Source organism: Aplysia californica, unplaced genomic scaffold, assembly GCF_000002075.1.
Source record: "Aplysia californica isolate F4 #8 unplaced genomic scaffold, AplCal3.0 scaffold00019, whole genome shotgun sequence".
Taxonomy (NCBI): domain Eukaryota; kingdom Metazoa; phylum Mollusca; class Gastropoda; order Aplysiida; family Aplysiidae; genus Aplysia; species Aplysia californica.
The window spans coordinates 1864450-1890783 of record NW_004797289.1 but is presented as its reverse complement, the minus strand read 5'-3'; the positions used below and the strand labels follow the sequence as shown (position 1 = coordinate 1890783).

Below are 26334 nucleotides of genomic sequence, written 5' to 3'. Positions count from 1 at the left end.
CTTTTGCGAAAGAAAGGAAAAATGGGGTGTTATTTTTGGGGACCCATCTTTGTTGGGATTTATAATTATTTGGAACAATACGGTCTTGATACATTCTTCAAACATTATGTTCTATAAAGTATAAAGAATGATTATAATTTATCTTAAAGTATATCTATCAAAATTAGTTTTTATTTAATTCTTCCTACTTTTAAAAAAATTATTTGATAATAAATATTGAAATGACCCCTCTTGATTGAAAACAATGGCCGACGTTCAAGCAGGTTGGTAGTAGTGAAAACTTGGGATATTATTAAATTCTTTAACGTGTTAGTATTTACTGGGCTGCAGTTTGTCTAACCAGTAATACTTTGTTTAAAGTGCGAATAGATAATGCCTTTAAAAGGCTGTTGTTTTTTTATTGCAAGTTAAATTGTTGGAAACTCTGGAGAGACCCCTGGCCTGGGCCCACGGTGGCAACGGCCCAACGCCAACGGCAACGGCACGGCAAGGCCACACAATGCGACTAAACGTAGAACGACGCAAACTATTTTAAGTAAGGCGGCCATCTTGTGTTACGTCAGAACAGGATACCCCTCCAGTCACTTGACTACATCTAGATAATCTAAATATAATAGCCAACCACATGGCACCAAAGATCGTGTGGAGACGGAGAATCTTTGATGGCACGACGCGTTGGTTAGCAATGCCCACCAAACACGTTTTGTTCTGCCGATTTTTGGCCCCCGCCACGGGGGTCTTTCGTGGGATGAACTAACGCAAAGGTTGTTGTCTTCAACTCGCTCTCACGCCGCTTCTCGTGAATGGATATGAATGAAACTTGGCAGCCAATCAGAAAAGAGTAAGAGGTCAATCTCGTAACTTATGCTGCTAAATCTATATTATATCGTCGGCCTGGTGATAAAACCGACTAACCCACAAAATGTCCAAAAAATTTTTATTGGCCCCATCGATAGCAAATTGTCCATTTCATATGCTCACTCATAGTCAGATCTAAATTTTGTCTAGAAATGTCTTTAAAACATTAAAAATAAAACCGTATAACCCCGCATCGATCGGATGTTAGCCCGATGTTTCCGACTATCCCACCTGCGAGGGAAGGAATGAGGGTTGGCTGTTTTTGTCGCGCTAACAATGAGGGGCCACGTGCTACGTTACCGACTAACCCCGGCTTCGACTCGCCTCAGGACTTCGTTTGATAGTCCAGAATTCGCTCACGTAACAATGTGAGCTCTTCAAAAGTGAAATTTATGTAATATTTCTTGTTGGTTTCATTTGGGAGTTATATAGATCTGGTTGTTCCCTCTTTTTTTCTTCTTTTTAATGCTGCTGATAATGTTATTAATGACTAAAACTCCCCACTGTACCCACCAGAACCGTTTTTATCTCGTTACAATGCCGGTATTTCAAACGCATCTTTATGGATTGTGTTTTATATGAAACTATTTTTTCTGTCCACGTGGTCTTCTTTGTCTTTGTACTTGACAGTTACCGAATTATGAAGGCATTTCCCCTTATTCGGACTACTGTCTCTTCTCCTAATAATTTTTTCCATTGCAATTGAATGGACGAAGTCGATAGCTTTTCATTCTTTACTAACTCACTCAGAAAAAAAAATGTGGGACCTGTCCAGCACACCGTCTGCCCCCAACGATCGTTTTCTTTTAAAACTTTTTTTTTTTTCATTTGCAGTGTTTATTTCAGTCACTACCTTCTCAAACATCTTTTGATTTTCTTTGAAAGTTCATGTCGTTAGTGTTTTGAATAGATTATTTTCTCAGTGTCAAAACATAATGCTTTATCTTTATCAAACCTTAACTTACATAACGCTATAACATTCGATAAGATGATGCCACGCTTGCTACGTCACGTCTGACCCTCAGCGCAATGGAAAGTGATTAACATGACCAGGCTAATGTCACATCAGCGGATAATACAACAGTATGTCGCCTTTGATCTCCGCGAAAAGGACACGGCATGAAAACGATTGGTAGGGTAACAAAAGGAAGAGGTTGAAAGAACTGGGGATGCATCTACACATGTCAAGGCACGAAGCGAGCAGGGTGTGAACTTGACGTCCTTTGCTGTCGTAAACTGGTTGGTACAAAATGCAATGACATCACTGGTCACTCTCTTGGAAAGAAAAGAGAGACTACGTATGTCATGATACACAGGATAGACAAAAAGAGATCTTACACAGCAAGTGAAATCCCAAAGAGAAATTACACCCTTCAATATCGCTTAAAAGAGTCAATGGTCAAAGAACACCTGTTTGTAAAACAATCTTCATGAACACCACAGGCCTGACCCACTGGTTTATTTAAAGTGTCTTCTCCGAAAAAAAAATCAAACAAGAGGTCCCCCCCCCCCCCCCCCCCCCCCCCGAACACATCACGCCCACCATGAGAGAGCCAAGGATGACAAGTTGTTCCATAAAGAGGAATTTCTTGACAAACTTTCAAAAGTATCCTCCTGTCTTCAGATGACAATCCAGGAAACGTCAGATTTGCATCAAGTATACATGGAGAACTTTGCAGAGAGGGTGAAAGGCACATTGAGCTATCAAGTGTTCTGCCAAAAGTTTAAGAAAGACAATTTGGGTTCACTTTCAACCAAGAAAGACCAGTGCGATATTTGCACCAGCTTCGAATAAGGAAACCTCACAGAAACAGAATACACAGCTCATCAAATATATGAATATGAGGAAAGCGGCAGCGAGACAAGAGAAGGAGAAGGACAGGGAGGCGGTACTGGACCCAGAGAACAAAATGTGTGTCCTTTGTATGGGGATCCAGTGCGTCCTTCTAGCCTCATCATTAAAGACATCCACCTTATATTATAAGACAAAACTGGCAATACACAATTTTACAATTTAGGATTTTGCCATCAGAGACACCGGATGATATGTCTGGAAGAGGTTTGTCTGACGCACTAACTGATATTGCAAGCGACTGGCTTCAACCACTTCATCATCTGCAGTGATTGGTGCAACTACTAAAACAGAACTGCCACCCTGGTGAGTGCAATGGCCTCGCTGGCCAAAGAGCTTAACATCACAGTTGAGCAGAAATTCTCACCAAGGGCCATACCCAAATGGAGGTGGATTCAGTCCATGGCAGTATTGAGCGATGGCTCCAAAACGCACTGATGTACATCCCAATAGACTACGTGAACATCATGCTCCAAGCCAGACGTATCCCCAAGCCTTATGAAGTTATGTACCTTGGCCACAGCTTTTTCAAAAATTTTGCAAAGGTCGGAGAGCACTAAACAATCCGTCCAGGGAGAAAAGCAGGCGATCCTACTGTCACTGACTTGCAGGCATCAAAGTACACTCCATACTTTACAATTCAATACAAGCTGAACTTTGATGATGGATGGCAAGCGCGGAAAGGACCAAGAAAGCTGAACACCCAATGTACGACGGTTACTGCTGGACCTCTCTGCAAAGACAGATTGAAGATAACTGCCAACCAGTTTAAACATCTACTGGAGTTGAAGGCGGTTGTACCACGATGCTACCACAATTACCGTGAAACTTTGCCTCAGTAAGAAGTTTTGAAAGTGATCAAGTCAAATTAAATTATTGTTGAGTCTTTCAAAACAATGGTAACTTTTGTCGTATTGCCTTGTTACAGCCACAGGACACAGAGTGAGACAGACACGCTCTTCTTTGTTGAGAAAACTCAATAAAGTAGTAGTTGTCAAGCCACGCACCTTGAAGAAAGTTGGCGCATTCTTTGATACTTACAAAGTCTTTTTGTATAATAATAATATATTATTATGAAGCCAATTTCACTCAAACCATTGCTGAGGTAGCAGAGCTTCTCTGTGGCTTTTCTGCTTTCATTTCTTTTTTAGTATTACTTTTTTCCAGGCATTTGAAAGGCCACCCTGTGCCAATAGTACTGTGTCAGGCACTGTCATAAATTCTAAAGGCCTGCTGATGCTACTGCTACTACTATTGTTTTTGTTTGTGTTGTTGTGGTTGTTGTTTTTGTTGTTGTTGCTGTAGCTGCTCTCCCTTACCCTTCCAACCTCCAGTTCTTCTACTTCAAATATAATTAATATACCCATTGCTGTGTTCTGCTTCTTCTACTTCTATTAAATGTTCCAATTTGTGACTGGTGTTTTTGCCAGAATTGACTCCGTAGCACTGAAATGGCAGCAGCCGATAGTATGTTGGTAGCTGTAACATCGTCCTCCTCCTCTTCCTTCTTACTCCTCCTCCTCCTCCTCCTTTTTGCTCCTCACCATCTTCCTCCTCACCCTCCTCCTCCTCCTCCTCCTCCTCCTCCTCCTCCTCCTCCTCCTCCTCCTCCTCCTCCTCCTCCTCCTCCTCCATCTCCTCCATCTCCTCCTCCTCAACCTTCTTCTTCTTCTTCTTCTTCTTCTTCTACAAAAGATCACGACGATTGAAGAACTGATCAAATACGTTACAGTCAAGTATGGCTTGGCTGCACTCAACCAAACTCGAGGCCAGCAGTGGCTTCCTGATTAAACCGGCCAACCCACAAAATTGAGGGTTGGTCGGTTTTATCGGGGAAAATTTGAGCGACATAACCGTCTAACCCACGCAGTTTCATTAAAAGCGATTTTTTAAGGGAAAAAAGGTCTACAGTTTTTCAGTAAAGTGTTTTTATAGGTATTTGAAGCACTGGTTTATCGTTAAACACCTTTGTTTTGAAATGAAACAGTTTTTTCCTTCTCCTGTAAAATTTACCTCGCTGGGGTTAGCCGGTTTTATCACAAGGCCGACGATATGCAGTTTGACAACTTTGTACCCATCCAAGAAGCAGTCGAAAACGTTTGCGAAAGTGGTTGATGTGGTGCGCTTTGAAGATTTTTCGGAGCTGTGATTTGTCAAACTGACTGATAAATTTTTCTGTAGGCAATCCTTTTTGTCAGTTGCCACAGAGTAAATTGGAGCTCTTCTGCGTTGGTGGGTAGCCTAGAATCTAGCTTATTGTGCTCGAGTACTCGGTGTTGTGCGTTCGCCTCTCTGACCCTCTGTGTGTGTGTGTGCGTGTGTGTGTGTGTGTGTCTTTTCTGCTTGAGTTTGTGTGCGTTTGTGACCTTCTACTTCTAGAATTGCCTGAGTTGGTTCTACACCAAAGTGTAGGCTAAGGGTAGCCTAGGTCTAGGCCTACACCTCATTGAAAACACGCCAAGTTGGTACCGTAGCTTAAGACTAGATGCTCGTCCAAGGTAGTGCTAAGAACATTGAAAAATTTTTTTTTGCTTTAAAGCCAACAAAACAATGTGCATATGATAGCCTTATCTCTGCTGAGTAACACAGTTTTTGAATTATGACAATTCGTCCATAAATAAAAAAAGTTATGATTTTTTTAATGAATTTTTTTTAGGGTGACTCTCATATAAGGAAAAAATCCCAAAACACGGTCCACAATTCTGGGTGTTTTGAGGCATTTTTTTATCAAAAATTCCGTAGTAATCGGAATACACGAATGAAACTTGGCAGCCTATTGTAGTTTTTCCTGCAGAACCTATATGTATCTGCAGTAGTTTTTATAATATCAGGGGAAATGTGTAAAAAAATTCATAGAAATGTTAGGCCAAGGACTTGCGGCCAACATTCAAACTCCTGCAACTTTCTTATTTTTTAAAATATATCTATGAAACTTGGAGCACTATCTTTTGTATTTTTTCCTGCAGATTCCAAATCTGCTGTTATTTTTTTTGTACGAAAGGCTGTTTTATCACTGTGAGCGAAAATGTTGAAAAGGTACCTTGGGTATGTTACTAAAATGGAATATCCATTAACTTTTCTTGCAATATTTTTGTGTATAATTGTATAACATAACATACCAGGTGTCCTCTGTGTACAGGCACCAAAAACAGATAGTGAATGAAAGCAAACGAACATTTGAAATGGAACAGAAGACAAGAGAAAGTGTACTGACCATGTTGGGTTTATTTGAATTTTAAAAATTTTGCTTGAACCTCCTTAGCATTTGCAATACACCAGATTGTGCCCCCCCCCCCCCCCCCCTAGAACGTGGTTGTGGCTCCAGCTCGGTGTCCACAACGCCTTTTCTTGCAGAAGTTTACCCTTCTCCGTACCGGTACAAAATTGGTAGAAAATACCAGTAATCATACATAAAAAAGACCCCTCAGTCACCAATTCTTTAGATTTAATCTATATTCTGTCCCTTGCTAACGAGAAAGCCATTCTATGAATTTATGTAAGCTACTATGTAGTATTATAATTCCTGTTCCTTGGCACGAAACTGACGAGTCCATGTAGATCTAGGTCGGGGGAATAACAGGATCGAGATAATCGTCCACATCGATCGATAACGCAAGAATGTGATCTCTCCTCCCTGATTTTTTTGTATGAAGAAAGTCTTTTTATCATATCCAAAGCAAATAAATTTCATGCAGGCATAAAGATAAAGCCTAAAAAGTGCTTTTTAGCTTTTGGAAAGTTGAACTGGTGAACATGGTTTCCCAGTCTCTCTCGCGCAATAGACTTTCCCCGACCTGTTTCTTTATGACGTCATGGAATTTTCCACTCAACGCCGGCTAGCCCGACCTACTTAGCGGAATGCCCGAATGCAGTCGAGTTTGGGTGATGTTTTGCAATGGTACGCAAAAAGTATGCAACGTACATTAATAAAATTTGAAGACAATAAAGGAGAAAGGTTGTCAACCAAGGTTGTGAAAAAGAAATCCAAAATTCCACCAAATCTGGTGTAGCCGAGTGCTCAAACTTCGGACACGAACAGTACCATAACCAAGTAACCTACGTGTTTTCTTTTTCGCATGTGACTAGTTTGACCTCTTTTCTCATTGGCTGCCAAGTTTCGCTTTCATCCATTGAGAAACAAGCCCGTACGAGTGAATGAAAATAGGGCACCGTGAGAAAACGGGTCTGGTAAAACAAGCCCGCAGCGCCTATATGGGAGTCCCCGATTTCGGTCACACTCATCGGCGGTGCATGGGCCTTGCTATACCTTTTCTTTATTCACTTAAAAGTTCATGCTTCTGTTTAGCGGTTTTGCGTAATCTTAAAAAATGTGGGAGTAACTGGGGGAAAAGCAAAATTGTCGTTTGCCCGATCTGGGTGAACGACCGGCGGCTGGGAAATTTCCACTGAGTGACGTCATCAGCCATCGGTCGCCTCAGGCACTACAAATGAGGCCCCGCTTATGTGAACGGGGAAGGGGGGAAAGGTTACTTGAAAACTAAACGGGGGCCTTGATAACTTGCATTTTTGTTGCATTTTAGTCACATAATACAATAGATGTAGTCATTTTTATTTGCTTAGATTGCATGACAGAATAGAAACAGAAAAGCCAACATCTTGAGAAGTGGTTGAGCAATTGCCAAAACGTGAGACTCTTGAGACTCAGTGGTGCAAAAAAAAATTTCTTACCAATTTGACTCCCTTTTCTGTCAGTCACAGATTGACATAAATTAGAGCTCATATTCCTAGAGTATCAGAGCAAGGAGCAATATAGGGTTTTTGAGATATGGGTCTATTGATTTGGCAATCACTGTATTTCTTGTATGTAACAGTGATGACAAAAATAGATAAACAGCAAGGCAAATTATGGACTTTAAATTCCATTTGTTTAGTAAACAAAAACTTTACACACTATGAACTCCATTCATAATGGTAAATGACAAGCTTTGTAACAATGACGCAGTGCTCAGAACATGTCATCATAGTTATGTACAAGAAAGAACACACATTGGACATTATCATTGACAACACATCACAATAGTGAAAGGCTGTACAAATACAGTTATCAAAGCCTCAGTACCAGAAAAACACATCAAGTGTAAAACAATTTTTAAACTAATATGAGGCAAAAGCACAAAATCAGTGGAGCTGACTTGTACATAACAGTGATGACAAACATGACATGTACATGAACAATGATGACACAGTGTACAGGAAAATGGAGAGAAATGTACTCCAGAGAGAAATGCACACTCTAAGAATAAAAGAAAAACCAGGAGAGGTTTCTTTTGCTTTGAAACAGATATCAGGTCATATCAAAGACTATGAACTATCACAATTATGTTGCTAATTATGACAAACAGTACATGTACATAACAGTGATGACAAAACATACCGGGAAAAGATAAAATCATGCCTACAAAGAACAAATTTGCACTATGAGATACACAGATCAATAAAGAAAGGCATATTTTGCTTCTAAATGAATCTTGCATGTTTGAAATATATGTTGAAAACTTATTGATATTAACAATGATGACAAATATTACTTGTACATAACAATGATGACAAATATTACTTGTACATAACAATGATGACACAATGTATTGGAAAAAGGCATATATCATACCAACAAAGAACAAATGTGTATTTTTGAGTTAGACAAATAAACAAGGGACATGTTTGTTTATTAGTTTGAGTAAAGAAAGCACACATGATTGAAAAAATGTGTGCTCTTAGGACAATGTAATTTCTAGTACGTCAGTCAGTCTTGTACGGCTGCATGACGACACCCCAAACATCATCACTAAGCACAAAAGCTAAATCTATAACCGCAGAAATGACCCATCTCTAGAAGTTTGTTCACATATCACACTCTTGTTCCAGGAATCCAATGTAAACACCGCAATTTCACTAAAATATTCAATAGGGTAGCCTAAAAACCCTCAAAACAGTCCAGTACGTCACATTCAACGTAAGATTCTTGTACAAGTGCGTCACCGGACGCTGACGGCAATGACTACTACTTTCGTTTTTCTCTTTCCCCCGTTGCTTCTGCTGTTCTGGGGAAGTGGGTAAGGAGAAGTCACTCAAGAAAACAATTATATCCGGGCACTGTTGATGATCCGTTCAAAACAAAAGTAGGCTAAAATTCGGACTTCCGGTATGTCGCAAAGTGACGCCAATCCTGGCGAATGTTAAACAGCCAACAGAAATCGTAGATCTAGGAATTCGGGCATCGCGGCTTTTAAAGTATTGAATAAATGACAAAAAGCAAAAAGATTTAACCTGCTACGGTGATTCTACTGAAAAATAATGGTGTTTTCTGAAACACCTAGTCCATGACGACACGACTGACGCACAGGTGATCCGAATTGTTAGTTTATTTGCAAACAAATAAACCGATTTCTTGAGCAAGTTTTCCTTTGTCGATAACAAATAGCATAGGATCAAAGCACACGTAAAAAAAACCCACCAAAAAAATACAAAATTTTGGACATTCTTGGAAGTTTGCATTGGTGTGCTCAAAATGACCGTCCAGGAATCACTAAAAAACGAACATTTTTGGCACAAAATTTACAAACTCAAGAATGTAAAGCTGACATGGGGTCTAAAACTGCTAATGCAGGTTCTACATCCTATATTTGACATGTGTTATATAAGTTTTGGAGATACTAATGCATCACATTTTATATGCACACTAATGTGAGATGTGTGTGTTTCCCCCCACGTTTTGGCAATGGCTCATACATAGTAGATTAAGGCTTTCTTTTGCAGTTGCTTAAATTAATCATTAGTTAAAATAAAGACAATGCATTTTGCACTAAAAGAACATACTTTTAGCCGCCAAAAATCCCAAACTGTGTCGACATTTTAAAAAAGATTTTAAAAATCTGATTTAAATTTAAAAGATCACCAACCCTGATGCCATCTTGCCCTCTCTCAACTACCCTACCAAACCTATTGATAGATTACGCAAACTGCCATGAGAAAATCTTCTGGCTATCGATAGGGAGTCTGAGTCGAAGTTAGGAAAGGCAGCACTTTTTTTTAATGTTACCCTCCAGTCTGTTTTGACAAAGGCCACAAAGCCATAGTTATGTGGGTCGCGCTGCCGACGCGACAGGTGAACGCCTCAATAAGCCGCTCAATCTGCGTGATTCAAGCGCTCCTTCGCTACCGGGCTGCAAAACCGGCACTTGAGCGGTTGAATCACGTGGAAATTCGGGACTGGTGTGGTATAGGTGATTGATTTACTGAAGGATTGAAACACTTTGCAGCAATTTTTCAAACTTGGGATTTTAACATAGGACAGGTGTATCAAAGGCTGTACTACATAAAAGGAACAAAAAGTGATTTCCGAAATTGTTGTCTCTTAGGCGGTTGAATCACGTGGCTAGCGATATTCAGAAGTATTCTGCAGTTGATTTAGCCTGCGCACTTCATTTGTGATATATATATATATAAATATATATAAATTATAAAAGTACCTGTGTGCTTCCTCTTCAATGGAGATTACTTTCTTATTCTATGCAGCAGCTTGGCCTAAGATCCCTGTGCTCGGAGCAAGGAAATGCGGGATCTTAGGCGAACTGGGATCTTAACCAACGAACCCAGGGAAGAATCTATGGTGACCCATGTTAAGGCTCACAATCAGTAAAACGGTCCCCCTCCACTCTACAATGAACTGATGTGCCCCCTTGGTGGGTTTATGACATATGGCGAGCAAAGGATGGTTAACCTTGATGACCTATCATGGTGCATAGTGGCATGAGGCGTGCCATTTTCACTTATTATCCTATCATGAGTCTCAGGATCTACGATTATCCAGTTGCCCCTCCTTTTTACCCGTCAAAAATTTATAGCTTTCCATCTCTGACCGAGCCCCCCCCCCCCCCCCTCCATACCGCCTTTGTCATTACACACCATTACGTAGTGAACGCACCAATTAAAATTCAGTCTGTCTCGCAAATTCGGGGTAGAGACAACTGCTGCAATGGTCAAGGAAGAGTTCACGGTTCGATGTGATCCCGCCTGGAGCGAACGTGTAGGCCCTACCCACCCCAGCGAGTGATGCAAGTTTAGGTGGCGAGCTCAGGTGTGAGTGCGATGCGTGGGGAAAACAAACGCGTCGGTCAGTTCACACCCCGGTGTGATCCCGTCTGGGGCAAACATTGTATCGCTTCATCGAGTTTTACAACGTGTATGTGATCACATTCACGATAGTGGCTGATCTTTGACGCGACGGACAGTTTATTGATTTTAACTTTTCACTCTTGGTTGATCGGCTGTGCCTGCCCTGGTTTTTGTTTAGCAAATTATGATCTGAAGTGCGGGATCTTAGCCGAATGTAGACCATCAGAGCGGGATCTTAGGGGTGACTTTTGTATAGTAAAAATTCTGTTTTCCTAAAACAACGGGATCTTAAGCGAACCGGGATCGTAAGCGGTGGGATCTTAGGCGGAGACTACTGTATTGCTAAATGTATGTATTATGTAACATCAAGATTTCCGTGTCCCACCAATTCACCATGTGCATGCTAGACTGCCTATTTATAAGTAATTATAATATGCGTCTGTAATGGTAGTAACCAATATATTAGTATGTTGTATGTTGCTTCTCCCTCGCCTTGCCTTATGAATTACTCTACCTTTTTTACTCTATATACTATATAAAGAGAGATTTGGAAATATAATATAAATCCAAACTGTCTAGGAGTGTCTCAGTTTCTCACTCATGTTTTGCTATCTTTTCAATTTCAAGCCGTCAAGTTGCTATTTAAGATTTTAAAATTTTTTAACAAAAGTGCCTTTCCATTTCTTTTCAGTGCTGTTATTTGACATCGTGTGTGTTAGTACTTTAACCTTTAAGCTTTAATGTCCTTTTTTTCAAAACTGAAAAGATTGTTTCGAAAATTTAATCTGATATACCAATGTGTAGTGTTTTTTATATACATGTATATATATTCTTTTATCATTCACTCCTTATTTGTATTATGAACCTTTACATATGTAGTACAGTCGAACCTGTGTAAGACGACCACGCATTGTCGAGGAGAAAAGTGGCTGTATAAGACAGGTGGCCGTCTTAGGCAGGACGTAGCAAAACGAAGAAAACAAACCATTTATTACTTGTGAGATCTCAACCGGATGTGGTCGCAGACTTAGGACTGCCGTAGGGCACATTGAAATTTTGGAGGTTTTGTTGTTTTAGTTTTGTTATTATTACTTTTTAAAAATTATAGTCCTGTGAAAGGTCAAAACAAAACGAACTATGTCTGACGAGAAAGACCAACTGCCATTAGTGAGACAAACGGTTCGCCACCACTCAGTGAAGGAACGACACTTCTGTCCGGAGTTTGTGTTGACTTCTATTGATATGGACCGGGTTTAGGGACTGAGTTGAGGGCGGGGCTTATGGGTTATCCCTTACCAGCAACTGAAAATTTTTTATCCATTGGTCAACTTGGGTAAACATTGGGAGCGACCTTAGCAACATGACCGTTTATCCATTGGAGGGACTGACATAACGACAGATGAATGAATTATGGGGGCTTGTCCACAGCGTCAGGGGAAAATGCATAGTTTTCTACAAAGCCAGGCAGGTAAATTTGGTTGTCGGTTGTTAAAATAGGGTGGCTGTGGCCGCGTTTGACAGGTGCCTGTTTTATGCCGTTAGATCATACAGAAAAACCGCTAGGGGGGAAATGGAAAGTGGCCGTTTGTACAGGTGGCCGCCATGGCAGGTTCGACTGTATGTAGACTAGATCATGCTGTTCTTTGATTGACAAGAAGAGCCCTTGAGTCAAAATGAACACTGATTAAAAACCAATCATGACAGTTGCTCTATTGCAGCACCACAACCAGTTTGTTTACTCTGCGATGTTTTTTTTTTCTTCTTTCGGTTCGACTCGTAGTCTCAAATCCCCCAGTATTTCACATTACTCAGGAGCAGATGCGAAGGCAGGTCAGAATGGGGACGGTGCAAGTCGAACAGCAGAGAAACGACGATCGAGTGGTGAATCGGCAGGGGATGCGCCTACACAGAAGAAAATCAGCTTGAACTTAGGGCCCAAACCTGCAGTGCCCTCCCAGAAAATCTCCTTCAGCTTTGGAGGGGTTGGTGCTACACAGAACAAGCTGACTGTTGGCGCAGGTGCTGAGAAAATTTCCAAACCAGCAGCACCGATTAAAATGTCACTGGGCTCAGCGCAGGTATGCTGCTTTTTGGGGTTGTTTTTTTTTTGTTTTTTTCAGTAGTAAAAGTTGTGTCTTCATAATGATCATTTGGGTTTTTTATACATATTTATTATGATGTTATGCAATTCATTTTTTATAGCAAATCTAGAATTTTAGCCGCTTTCTGATTTTGTAAAATTCACTGAATATTAAGTTCTTAATTTTTTTGTTTGCACTTTGTGTTTAGAAGCTGGTTTGTGTAAGTGTGTGAGTTTGTTTACACTTGTGTTTGCTTGTCTGTGGTCATAATTCTTTGTTTCACACACACACACACACACATTATCAAGTTGTTTGGGGGGGGTTTTTGGGGGTTTTTTTATGATCTCTTTGTAATAAGATGGGTTAAGACAGAAGCTGTAAGGAGTGTTTGTTTTACTGCAACATTCAACAATGATCTAATGTTTTTTCCTGAAATTGTTTGAAATGGATGAGTCATAAAGTACACAGTAGGATGTTCAGAACAAGTGTATCCCACTGTAAAACAAGTTTTTGTTCGCTGCCATGCTCTTTTTTACAAATGTGGGTGATTGGCGGGTGCTCTGGTGTGGTTTACTTCTACTTTCCTATCAAACATCTATCCTCCTTATCTCCCCTTCTTCTTTTTATGTTTGTTACTCTCTTTTAACACCTCTAATCTTCTTATGTAGTTGCGAGCGCCGTAAAACCTCTACTAAAACTAAACTTTTCACAAATGTAATTATTGTTTTTCTTGTGTTCTTTGCACACTGTCAGAAAGCCAAAGATGTCGCCCCTGTTGTGCAGAAGAGTGCTCTGGCCGCCAAAGTGTTTGATGATGCTGTAAGTGTCAGTGTTGTAGAAATAGGGTATTGTTGTCAGGAATAGATTTTTAATGGGTTTTTTTAAAAAATAAAGTGGGAAATTTTACTGTGCTACAAGAGAATCAATCGACTGATAAACATGCCACTCTGAAAAGTACATCTTTTTAAAAACGTTGCTAGGCCTTACTGTTTAATCTTTATAATGCTGAATAAATTTTGTCTTAGCCCACTTACAACTATAGCAGCCTGCACCAGCATGGCTGTTCTGTACATTCTAAACAGTCCTTTACTGACTTTGCTAGAGTAGTATTGCAGCAGTTCTTCAAGTTCTGGCACTCTTTATTATCTGTTATAGGGCGGTCAAACATAGACATCCCTCTACATTCCTTTCAGACCCTCTTGTCAGAATGTTGTCAAAGCAGTTACGTGTACTACCCATCAGAAGCTGTCGTCTTGTTACTTGCCTGTCAGCTGTACTGTATAATACTGCAAGTGTGAGATTTCCTTTTCAGAGACTTAGTCAGACTTCGCTGTAGTGCTCAAGAGTTGGGTTGTCCTTGGTGTAAATCCCATCAGGGAGAACAATTTGTGTAACTGGGAGGTTGGATGAATCAGAACAGAATGTCATACTTTTCTATTTTTCGTGGGTCCTTTTACTGCAACATCTGCTTACCAAGACTAAATGCTAATTTCTCATCATGACTTTTATGTTCCTTCAGTGTCCAGTTGCCACATGTACATATATGGGGATGGTGAAGGAATTTTTTCCTCGTGTTTATAAGCAATCCACAGGGAATGTACCTTCAAGAAAGATAATCAAACACGTTATCATTGTCGAGTTATCATCTTTATAATTTAACATTTACCTGGATTTAAAAAGTATCTCCAGTATTGATTTTTTATGAAGATGAAGGCATCATGATGTAAAAAAGAAATTGTGCAGTTAGAGGCAATTTTTCATATATATATATATATATATAGTTTTTGACTATTATCTCTCTTCAATAATTTTGTACTATTTGTCATTATTTATGACTAGGGGAAAGAGGAAATAACTTCCTTTGATGTACAGTATTTTACTCTAGGTTGCTGAGATATGCAGTAAAAAGGTGTTTTGATATTGAGGGTACATGAGTGCACTGAGTAGTGCGAGTGTAAAGACATTGTGTGTTTCGATGTTCAAACTGAAGTTGTTTATTTATATTATTTCTGAGTGACGATGAAGACATTTTATTCTTTCAGAGTGATGACGATGATGAAGAAGAAATGCCACCTGAGGCCCGGATGAGAATGAAAAACATTGGAAGGTTAGAGCATATGCCTGAAATAAATTGGTTTTCCATCTCTTTTTGTTATCTCATAACACTGTGTGAAAGTTAAATATGTTCACTATTCAAATGGTGCACTCAAGAAAAGTGTTGCCAAAAAGGGTTTATGATCTGAAAAAGAAACATTTCTTTATATTGTCTTTTTATTTTTAGTGTAAATTATTTTGGACTCTTTCATCATGTTCACTGCTGCTTTAGCTATACCCACTTATTTGCTTGTTTTATGGACAAAGTGCCATTCCTGTTTTCCTTTGTACTTACTAACTACAGTTGACTCCACTTGTGTTGAAGTTGCTGGAGTTGATCTTTGGTGAAGTTGATCTTTTATCGGGTACCATCACCTCATCTTCTTTACATTCATTAAAGTCAAATGGCTATGTTGAGTGCAACTCAAAAATAAATACACTTGAGTTGAAGTGCTTTTTTATCCATGGCTCCAAGCATGCAAGGGGATAGGAAAAAACTTCCCATCTATCTTGTACAAAAGTCGAGATATTTTTGTTTGAAGGAGGTAGGGGTCACCAGGTGTCAGAGGCAAATGAGCCAGAAAATAACCGTCAAAGTTTCGGTGTCCTTGGAAACCGCAAATTTACATTTTGTGTTCCTTTGATCAACAGTTTGCAATATAATCCACAGAGAAATGTGTTTTCAAATGGACGCAAACAAAAAGTATTTAGACAAAAAAGTAAAAATTCAATAAAAAATTGCCGAACAGGAAGTAAAATGATGGTTTCTTAGATTTCATTATTTTTATATGTGCCTGATTGTACCACAATGCCGCACAAATAACTTCACTTGAGAATGGAACTCTGCAGGCAACAGTGAAGGACCTAACTGCTACATCACTGATAACACGATACAGTAGTTGATTGCCAATTGTACATTAAGAAGATGTGTTGAACAAAAATGTATTCAAGTCTCAGTGTGATTACAATTTTGTATTCAGCCTTCTGAAATAATTCTATAACTATCTTGTTTCCACTTCAGAGGCAAGATTTACCACTCTGGAGTGACCTAACAAATGACTTGTTACATTTTCTTCTAATGTGAGAGTCTGTGTTTTCCATCATGGCAGTGTTTTTATGAGCTGTCTGCTTATTTCCTCCAGGGACACTCCCACTGCATCAGGTCCGAACTCATATGGTAAGGGAAAACAGGGCTTCATTGACAGACACAAGATCATCGAGAAACAGCTGAAGGAAGACATGGAGAAAGTTTCAGGGGACAAGGGAGCAGCAAAGGAGTGACGCATGTGACTGTGTTCAGGCTTGAAGTTGAGAGGAATGCCTGTGTTGTGATGTGTGTAGCTGTGTGGTAGTTGGAGAGGAGCGTCTGTGTTGGGATGTGTGTAGCTGTGTGGTGGATGGAGAGGAATGTCTGTGTTGTGATGTGTGTAGCTGTGTGGTGGATGTGTCTGTGTTGTGATGTGTGTAGCTGTGTGGTGGATGTGTCTGTGCTGTGATGTGTGTAGCTGTGTGGTAGATGGAGAGGAGCGTCTGTGTTGTGATGTGTGTAGCTGTGTGGAGGATGGAGAGGAGTCTGTGTTGTGAACTGAGAGGAATGTCTGTGATATGACGCATGGGGCTATGTTCTGGCCTGAAATAGCTATAGGTAATACAGTTTGAAAAAAATGTCTCTCCTATGATTGGGACTGAAAGGAGAAGCTTGGATGTAAGATTCTGAATAGTATCTGATGCATTTTCTCCTTATTTTCTATTTTGACTTATTGCCTTAATTCTGTGTTTGTATATGTATATAACAATATGTTTTTCCCCAGTTTTTTAGCCACCCTTAAAGTAGTGTTTTCTCATCCTTCACTCCTTACACACTTTTGTATTTTTTGATCATTGGTCTGTCTTTACCGTGATTTGGAAGAAAAACTTATCCTGTAGTTACTACTGAAATGAAGTTTCATCACGAGTGCAGTGATCCTGAGCTTTAAAGATGTATAATGTGAGGTTGGGGTATTTTACTACTGTAAGTTTTGTTTGCTCAATAATTTTGTGCAGTAGCTAAGTTGATACTAGTGGCTGTCAAATTTGCCGGAAATTAGTAACAGCAAATCCCAGTACCAAATCCAGTAGGTATTCCCAAACCCCAGTACCAAACCCAAATCCTGGGACTTGTGAGTCGAGAGTATACTCCCATACTTGAGTACACCTTGCTGTGTTGAGTAGCAGAGCAAATCCACGTCCAACCCCCGGTATCAATACCAGTTGCCGGTATCGGTAGCAGGCGAAATCACATTGCGTGGCCGTGCCACTATGCGGCATTACAACAGCGTGGGCTTTGAAACTAGGCCTATCACAACTTTAGAACTGTTCAACATGGGGGAGGAAGGTGAGGGTACGTTGGCTAGGCTACATTGCTTTGTCTTGTTTGTACAATGGTTTATTCAAAAACCGAAAACCAGGAATACAGAATAAAAAAGATTGACAAACCTGTGTTTTTTTTTAAGGAAAATGATCATGTTAACAATTTCTTCGATGAGGTTGGATCATCAGTGTGGTATGAGCTCCCCAGTCCCAGAGAAACCCTCTCTCTCATGGAACGCTTGTTGCGGGGCAGCAAAGAAATTTCGTAGCTCTTTCTTGGAGCTGTGGCATCAGTGAGGAGTGCTTCCTCCACCACTCCCGAGGGGATGTTGCTGCCTGTGGATGTGCCTCTCCTCCTCACACCAATGCATCTTCAGGTCTAGTTGAACACCAGGGGTCGATGTGCTCTGGAGAAAAGTTGAGATTTTGGTGTCGAACTTGATCTAGATCAATGTGTTCTTCAGATTCGAAATTCCTTTGCATCAAGATTATGAAAGACAGCTCTGTTGTGTGTCCCTTAGTCACAGATCAGGACCTTTGGAACAAGACCAAGAGCAACCAGCTTTTCTAATATCAGGGTTCCCGCGGCCTCAATGAATTCAAGGAGTCCTTGAAAACTGCTTGAATTTGCAATCCAGGAAAAATCTCCTTGAAAACTCCTTGAATTTGCATTCAAGGAAAAATGTCCTTGAAAACTCCTTGAATTTTGCCAGATCAGACAGGAACACGTGTACAGGGTGACTGCCAGGACCTGGGAATCCCGGGGGCCCCTGAGTTCATTTTTGCCGGTCGCGATTGTGATATAATATTATCCTTTCGGCTTTTCCCGGCCTGAGAGTACGTTACGCGCGCACAGGCGGTTATGGCGGCAACTAGTGGAAGTGTATGTGCGATACCAAAGCTCGATCGGGAAAATCAAGATCTGCTTTCGCTTTCGTTACCGCCCAGAAATTTGCCGGTCGGGCCTAAAGTAGTCTGATAACGCCACATTTGTAACGACAGGTTCTGTATTACAAACGCGGTGTCGTCATGAAAATAAATCATTTGTCCTGTGCTGTCGCTTGTGAAAAAAAAAGAAAGGAAAAAAAATTATACAAGCTTCTTGTCGGGCTCGCCATCGTGACCCATACCTGCCAACCCTACAGAAAAAATCGGTAGATCACCGACTTTTGGGTCAAACTACCGATCCACCGATTTTGAGATGAAGCCACCGACTTCAGGATTCAGCAGGGTGACTGCCAGGCCCCGGGAATTACCCGGGAATTTGAGAAAGTTATAGAATATTTGAAAAACAAATCAGATTATAATGCCCGTAAGTTCATTTTTGCCGGTCGCGATTGTGATTCATTCGGCTCCCTCGAGAGTATGTTTCTTCATGCAGACAGGCGGCTATGGTGGCAAGCGGGTGTGATACCTACGTTTGATCGGGATAATCAAGATAAATACTTTCACTTTCGTTACCACCCAGAAATTTGCTGGTAGTAGTTTGATAACGCAACATTAATTGTAACAACATGCAGGCTGTGCATGGCAAACGCTGTGTCGCCCTGAAAATAAATCAATATTTGTCCTGTGTTGTCACTTGTGAAAAAAAAGAAAAGAAAGTTATATATACAAGCGTCTTGTCGGGTTCGCCATTGTGACCGGTCAATGAACTTGCGCGTTCCATCACATTGTGACAACCGGCATTTGTAGGGGTCACCAAAGTTCATTCAAAGTCTGAGCGCTGCGTAGTATAGGACTCCGGAATGGGGGGAGGACTATTTTTTTAAAAGATACACTCGGGGGAGGGGGGGGGTGAAGGCAACACCAGGGGACAAATACTGAACTTGGATGCAAATTTTAGTATTCAAAATTTTTTATTACCACTAGATCTAGATCTAGAAAACTCTGCAAAACGCGTGTTGGTGCAGGCCTTGTGTGGACTCGGGATCCGTCATACTCTTTCCTTGTAAACTCTGCAAAGACAAAAGACCAAGGCTAGGCCTAAGTCATCCAAGGCCCACCTTTTCTTCATCTTTTCTTCTTTGGTTCTGTTTTTTTTTTGGGGGGGGGGGGGGGTTGGGGTTTTTTGGTTTCATTTGTGTGTGTTCATGCAGGTATGAATAGGACAGGAACTGCACCAACTACTAGTAGGGTAAATGCCTCTGGTAGTTTTCATATTTGTCTTTTTTTTTTTTGGTTCTTTGTCATTTTCTACATTTGTTTGAAGTCGCAAACACAATCATGCATATTTGATGTGGGTCAAAATAAAATATTGATAAGGGTCCCAAATTAAGTATGCGACAAGAGGTAATATAGCCTACTACAGATTTTTTAGGTCAACTACAGAATTTTGGACAAAAATTTGCGTCCAACTACAGATTTTGGCCCAGGCAATGTTGGCAGGTATGATAATCCCATGGAAGAGATGAACATTCAAAAGAATTATGGAAAGCAAAACCCCAAACCAAACTAAAAAATGTTGAATATAATATACATACATGCTCAAAAAACCCTACCGTTTAAGTTGTGATAGAAAATGGCAGCTCAACAGTTCAATAAATAGGCTACATAAAAATAAAACGATCAGTAATACTAAATTTGATACGTTGACCAGAGGCTAAACATGCAAAGTTGTTCATTAATACTCTAGCTGAGAACAGCTAAAATCCGACAAAAATGATTCTTTTCCTATTGTAAGTTAGATGAATGCCATTCCAAAGTACACTTATAAAAAAAAAATTTATGAATTATTTCTAGATCATCATCATCATCTGGTGCCTTGCCGAATGGCGTGGGCGATCATGGACCTCCACTTCACTCTGTCTTGCATTACAGCAATGGTGTCTGTTGTTCTTGCTGTTCTTGTTTCATGATAAGAACAGTAATTCCCACTGGCAAAAAGTATTCGAATCTCGTGTTTCTACCAAGTCTCTTTGTTCGGGAGTCTGTTCTTTCTAATGTGAGCTTTACTGACTGCAAATGGAGGCTACCAGCAATGTTCCTGACCCTCCAGCCAAGCAGAGGGAATACAGCAGGTGGAACAACGGCCAAGTCTGTCAAGCTCTTGAGTAAACTCAATGAGGTAGTACATTCATCATCATCCAGTGTCTTGCGGACTGGCGTGGGCGACAATGGACCTCCACTTCACTCTGTCTTGCGTTGCAGCGATGGTGTCTGTTGTTCTTGCTGCTCCTAGCCATGTTGTCCTCTTGTCCAGTATCTTTTCCCTTTGTCTGCCTTTGCCTCTCTTTCCATCAAACTTGCCTGTTGTTACAATATTCTCCAATGCTTCTTTCCGCATTGTGTGTCTGAAGAAATTTGCCTGTCGCTTTTTTATATTCGTCATAAGCTGTCTTCTACAATTTGCTTCAACCAAGACTTCTTCATTTGTTTTTCTAGCTGTCCATGGGATATGTACTCTTGCGTTGACCAGAGAATGGTGTCTGTTGTTCTTGCTGTTCTTGTTTCAAGTTAAGCACAGTGATTACCACTCGCAAAAAGTATTTGAATCTCATGTTTCTGCCAAGTCTCTTTGTTCGGGAGTCTGTTCTTTCTAATGTGAGCTTTACTGACTGCATATGGAGGCCACCAGCAATGTTCCTGACCCTCCAGCCAAGCAGAGGGAATAATGCAGGTGGAACAACGGCCAAGTCTGTCAAGGTCTTGCGTAAATTCAACAAGGTAGTATATTACCTGAAAAATAAAATAAATATCTTGGGGGGGAGGGTGGGGGGCAACAGGCAGGCAAAATGCTGAAATTTCTACCAGCTGCAAGCTGTAGTGCCGGTGTGGAGAGAGTAGGCAGCCAAAATGCCGACATTTCTACTAGTTGCAAGTTGTAGGGGAGGAGGAGAATAGGCAACCATAATGTTCACATTTCTACCAGCTCCAGCTTGTATGGGGGAGTAGGGAAGAGAGGAGAGAAAAGGCACCCAAAATGCAGATACTTTGACATCTCTACCAACTGCAAGTTGTAGTGGGGATGATGTGTGGTGAGGGTAGAGCAAAATGTTGACGATACTTCTAGAAGCTGCAAGTTGTATTCTTTGTATTCTAAATGTTGCAAGTTGTATATTTTAGAAAATATCACATCAGGCTCTTTATGGACAAATGCACTCGGATGTACTGATAAGCATCTTACTTGGCAAACAAAACAAAAACTTTCAATTTACCTTAACAACACTTTCAGCACTACTATCAAATTGGAATTCAAATATATAAAATTGCAGAAATATGCTTTCTGTAACAATCAAAGTCCATTTTACCCTCTGATGTACTATTATTTCTAGCAGTCCAAGACAAAGTTGTTACACATGTTTTTCCGAGGCTTGTTTTTCAATGACATTTTGACTGCCATAAATTTGAACAGGAGTGCAGATGAAAGGTGAAGTCAATTGCAGGTCTTTCAGCCCACAGTACAACATGAACAGTCTGCAATATAAATGTATTCAAGAACAATACAGAACGCTTTGACCTTTTATTCATTGGTAACTTTTGAAGCCCACATGAAAAGCGATTTGTTGAAAATGTGTTATTATTAGAAATGTGTATGAGTGCACTGGTTTAGCTGTGTGGCTTCTTGTAATATCTTGCTATTTATGCCCAATAACTCATCTGTTTGAATCAACATGAATGTTTTCATGTGCGACCGTAACTGCCTATACCTAGGTTTGATTAGTTGATAATATATGCAACATTTCAAGTGCAGACTTGCTGTTATTGTCTGTAGAACTGAGCTTTGAGTTATATTGTTGAATGAAAAGGTGTAGAAATATATCTTGCCATGAAGAAATTTATATAAAATATACCTTGCCATGATTATTCTACTCTTACTGAATAGATATTTAGATAGATTGATGTGTTCGATTTAATCCTAATCTGTTAACTTGAATTTCTACACAACAGTTTTTTTTCTTCAGATGTCCATCTAGTGCCGATACATGACTTTGTGTTTATCCAAAATATGGAGTAAAAGTAAAATGTAACACACTCACAAGCATGCACGCACGCACACACGCACACACACACACACACACACACACACACACACCTCACGTCTTCATACATCATGGTGATCACTGTTTAACAATATTACATTGAGGGACTTTGCGAATCCCACATGAAAAGGCTTCAAAGTTCAATAATTGCTGTCTCAATACCATTATAGGGTACGGTATGTCCATAGAGAGAGATTCAAGTGCTAGGAAATTAATCCAAGCGCCGGGTCAATTTGTGGTGCACTTAGAAAATGCGGAAGTATTTTAATCAAACAAGCATGTAGGTGTTTAAAATAATAAATTGTGATTATGATAAAAAATATTATCTTATTCTCACTTCTGCTTGAATGTAATTTTTCTTTCTTAAGTTTGCATAAAAACGTTATTTGTGACCAAGTTATTTTAGTAGTTTAAGTTGTAGCTCGATTGGGCCGCCTCAGAATCATATGACTGATAACTGCGTGGAGAGGCTGAAGATGCGCAAGTGCTGGTGTAGTAAGATGGTGTGGATTCACTGCTGCTATGATGGCTTTAATAATGCAACATTGTTGGTGTGTTATAGCATGAGATTGAGACCCTACTCTGTGAAGGTCGCATGTTAATTGGATTATTGGCGAAGACAAACTCTGCCACCACATCGTGAATGCGTCTTCTGAAATGCTACTTCCTTTCGGAAGGAATAATTTTTGTGAAAGGCAACAGAGATTTCATAAACAAGAGATCATCATCTTCAGGGTCTGGATCTTTTCTTGTCTTCTTTTCAAAGTACTCAAACTTTCTTTTTTCTATCTCCAACAGTTCATTGTACTGGTCATCATTGATTCGTTGTCTCTTTGCTTGAAAATAGCCTGCATTGTTTTCCTTCAATATTCATTTCTTTGCTGATGTTTTTCCATTTCTGTTGGCATGGTCTTCTCGTCGCTTATCCCATATAGTGGGACTTTTAAAAACGGCAGTTATCAGTGTGTCAACATCCATTGTTCGCACACATGTCGACCACTGAACACAACACAGCACTGTGCACTCCCTGATCAATCGACTTCAACGCCAGAAAAGAAATCAATTTCAATTCTTTAAAACCTGTGCGATTGTTCGGGCAAGGCAGGACAAGTGCGGCGAGACAGTACCCGGACTCTCTATGTGTACCACAAGAGAATAAGTGACCAACTTATCGTGCTAGACTTCTAGCGCTTGAACCTTTCTCTATGGACGTACTCATAAGCAGTGGGCCTGTAGCTTTGCTTTGGGCTAGGGTAGTTTTTCTGATTTTTTATTGAAAGTCTCTTTAATTTCAAAATGTGTGCTGCATGCACCTGTCAACATTCACTTCAAGGGTGTGCTGCTGTAGATGTGTTTGTGAAGCCTGTCAAGACTATTTTGATTGTGTCTGAATGCAAGTCTTGTATTTTGTGTATGGGTCTATGTACGTGAGAGAGTATGTGTGTATGTTTGTGCAAGCATGGGAATTTGAGTGAGATTGAGAGTTAAAATAGGCGTTGGCATGTTTTTGTTCCTTTTTATTGCTTTAATGTATTAAATATTTACCCTCATGAAGTGATTGTTGGTGTATTTATTTGTCTGTCCATTTATACATTTGTATATATATATACCAGTATATATATATATATATATATATGTGTGTGTGTGTGTGAGGCAGCGTGGTGGAATCAGGCTCTCGTCAAAATAAAGTGAAGAAACCTGCATTTTTCCGCAGGTTTTTGAATTTTTATAAAATTTTGGGGATTTTTGGTCAACACCTTCGTAGTTTCATGCCCATTAAAGAACTCATTTATGTGTGGATTTTCTGAAAAACATTGATTAATGGCAGAAAAAAAATTTAATTTTCAGTTACCACGGACTCTTAAGCTAAGGAAATGACTAATCTTTGGCGGCTATTTCTCACTAATTTTACCTGAAAACAGGTGACCCCCATCCCCTTCATTCGCAAATATCTCGACTTGTATTCAAGATAAATGGATATTTTTTTCATCCAAATAAAGACAAGTGAACAAGCTTTAAAATGATACCAATAGCTCTACATGCCCAAAAATTGACGAGAGCCTGATTCCTCCTTGCTGCCTCACACATATATATATATATATGTTGTACTGTTAACTGTTCCTGTTTGTTTCGAATGGGCTTCAGGCAACTTGAATTTTGTCTTATAAATTCAGCTCTAAGCTCAGGTGGGTGGAGGGCGCTATAAGTCGGTCCTACTTCATTTCTTTCTTTCTAAATTCTATTGTTTCTGTCTTTGGCTCTTACTTTTTTGCTGCATTAAATGACCAGTATTATATCAATATTATTCTCTTTACTCCAAATGAACAAAGAAAATTGCCTGTACGCTCACTTTGTTTATTGTTTAAGTTTAAGATAATATTACAAGATTAAGAATGAAGATGTGGCATCCAAAAGAAACTTGAAAATGCAATCACTAAATCATCGTGTAAAAGCCTCGCATTACCTACTCATGCAGCATACCAATTTAAAGTTAAATAAATTCTGCATCATCTGATACATTCATATTTCATCTATGTTAAGAGACGCTCGAGATATGGTCACTCAGAATTGACCTTAAAAAAGCAGGCTTGGCAAAATTGTGCGAAATCAAAGAAATATAAAAGTGTGTTCATGCGCCTATTGAATTCCATCAGCATTGGTGGAATGGACTTGTATCGAACATCTTCTGATAATATTTTCAAACAGATTGGAGAACAGAGCAGTTACAAATACCACACAAAACATGGACTTAACATGTGCAGATTAGTATTAATTTTGATTTTGTTTAGAAGCCAATGGTTTCGTGTCGATCACGATCTGACAATTTGTCAGATGATGCAGAATTTATTTAGCTTGAACTTGGTATACTGCATTAGCGGGTAGTTTAAGTCTTTATCACAATTACTGTGTAATTACATTTTCAAGTTTCTTTTGGACGCCACTTTATAATGTACTACATTGTACTATACTCGTATACATAATGATGATGGAGGAACAGATGATGATCACTCCTCCTAGAAATGCCCTTAATGGAGGTCTCTACATTGGACACGGGCTTACAGTGTTTGTTTTGTTTTATTTTTATTATTTTTAAAACTATAATTATGATGTGACTACTAATATTTCAACCCCTATCAACACTCATCCTGGGTATGCCCTTCCCTGACTTCCATATGATCTAAATTGTGTCAATGTCTATGACATAGAGGGCATAAAACATGTACTGTTAAAGTACATTAAAATGAAAATGTATGGTAAAATCTGTTTACTGTGATACATGCATAATGAAGGCCTCTATAGTATTTAGCAAGATAGATTATTGTCAGCCTCATGTAGCCAGTAGATCTATTCGATCCACCAATAAACCGCGCGCTCATAGTCATATGACGTTATTCAGTTGCAAGCGGCGTAAGACCCCATACAAAAAAAACCCTCCAGTATTTGAACATTTCGTAAATCAAAGTACTGTCCCCTACGTTTTATGCGAGAAAAATTCTTAAATTACGCAAATTGAGCCCAAAAATGTGAAATTATGCGATTCTGTTAATTTTAATAAAGAAGGATAAAGGAAAATAATCAGAAATTATGCAAAAAAATGATCAAATTTGGCTAAATTATGCGGGGTGCATAAAACCACAGGGACAGAAAGTAGATGGTGTCTTTGGAGTAGTTGACAGGCTATTCAACGTTGCATGAGTTTGATTCCAGGGAGGGCAAACTTTTAAAAACTATGTTATCTCCATCCATAATAATAATATGCTGGAATGTTGTATCCCACTCCCACTCAACCCGGGTTGGCCCTGACAGGCAGGGACAAAGTGGCCTGCCTCCCAAATGGCACAGAGTGTGTGGATGTAAAGCCTGCCTCCCAAATGGCACAGAGTGTGTGGATGTAAAGCCTGCCTCCCAAATGGCACAGAGTGTGTGGATGTATAGCCTGCCTCCCAAATGGCACAGAGTGTGTGGATGTAAAGCCTGCCTC

At 39.8% G+C, this 26334-nt stretch overlaps 1 protein-coding gene across 1 annotated transcript; it reads left to right on the top strand.

The window, feature by feature from the left end:
• Window positions 1–183: 183 nt before the first annotated feature.
• Window positions 184–18450, top strand: LOC101846399 (PEST proteolytic signal-containing nuclear protein). The gene is made up of 5 exons (XM_005090562.3): window positions 184–263; window positions 12659–12924; window positions 13681–13746; window positions 14970–15034; window positions 16164–18450. Exons 1-5 carry the CDS (start codon window positions 245–247, stop codon window positions 16300–16302), a joined length of 555 nt encoding a protein of 184 aa, XP_005090619.1. The 5' UTR covers window positions 184–244; the 3' UTR covers window positions 16303–18450.
• Window positions 18451–26334: the final 7884 nt, after the last annotated feature.

Excerpts from the sequence above, each read along its gene's own strand:
- LOC101846399 (XM_005090562.3), top strand. Across the intron at positions 13,747-14,969 it reads CCAAAGTGTTTGATGATGCT|AGTGATGACGATGATGAAGA; the intron begins GTAAGTGTCAGT and ends TTATTCTTTCAG. Across the intron at positions 15,035-16,163 it reads AGAATGAAAAACATTGGAAG|GGACACTCCCACTGCATCAG; the intron begins GTTAGAGCATAT and ends TATTTCCTCCAG.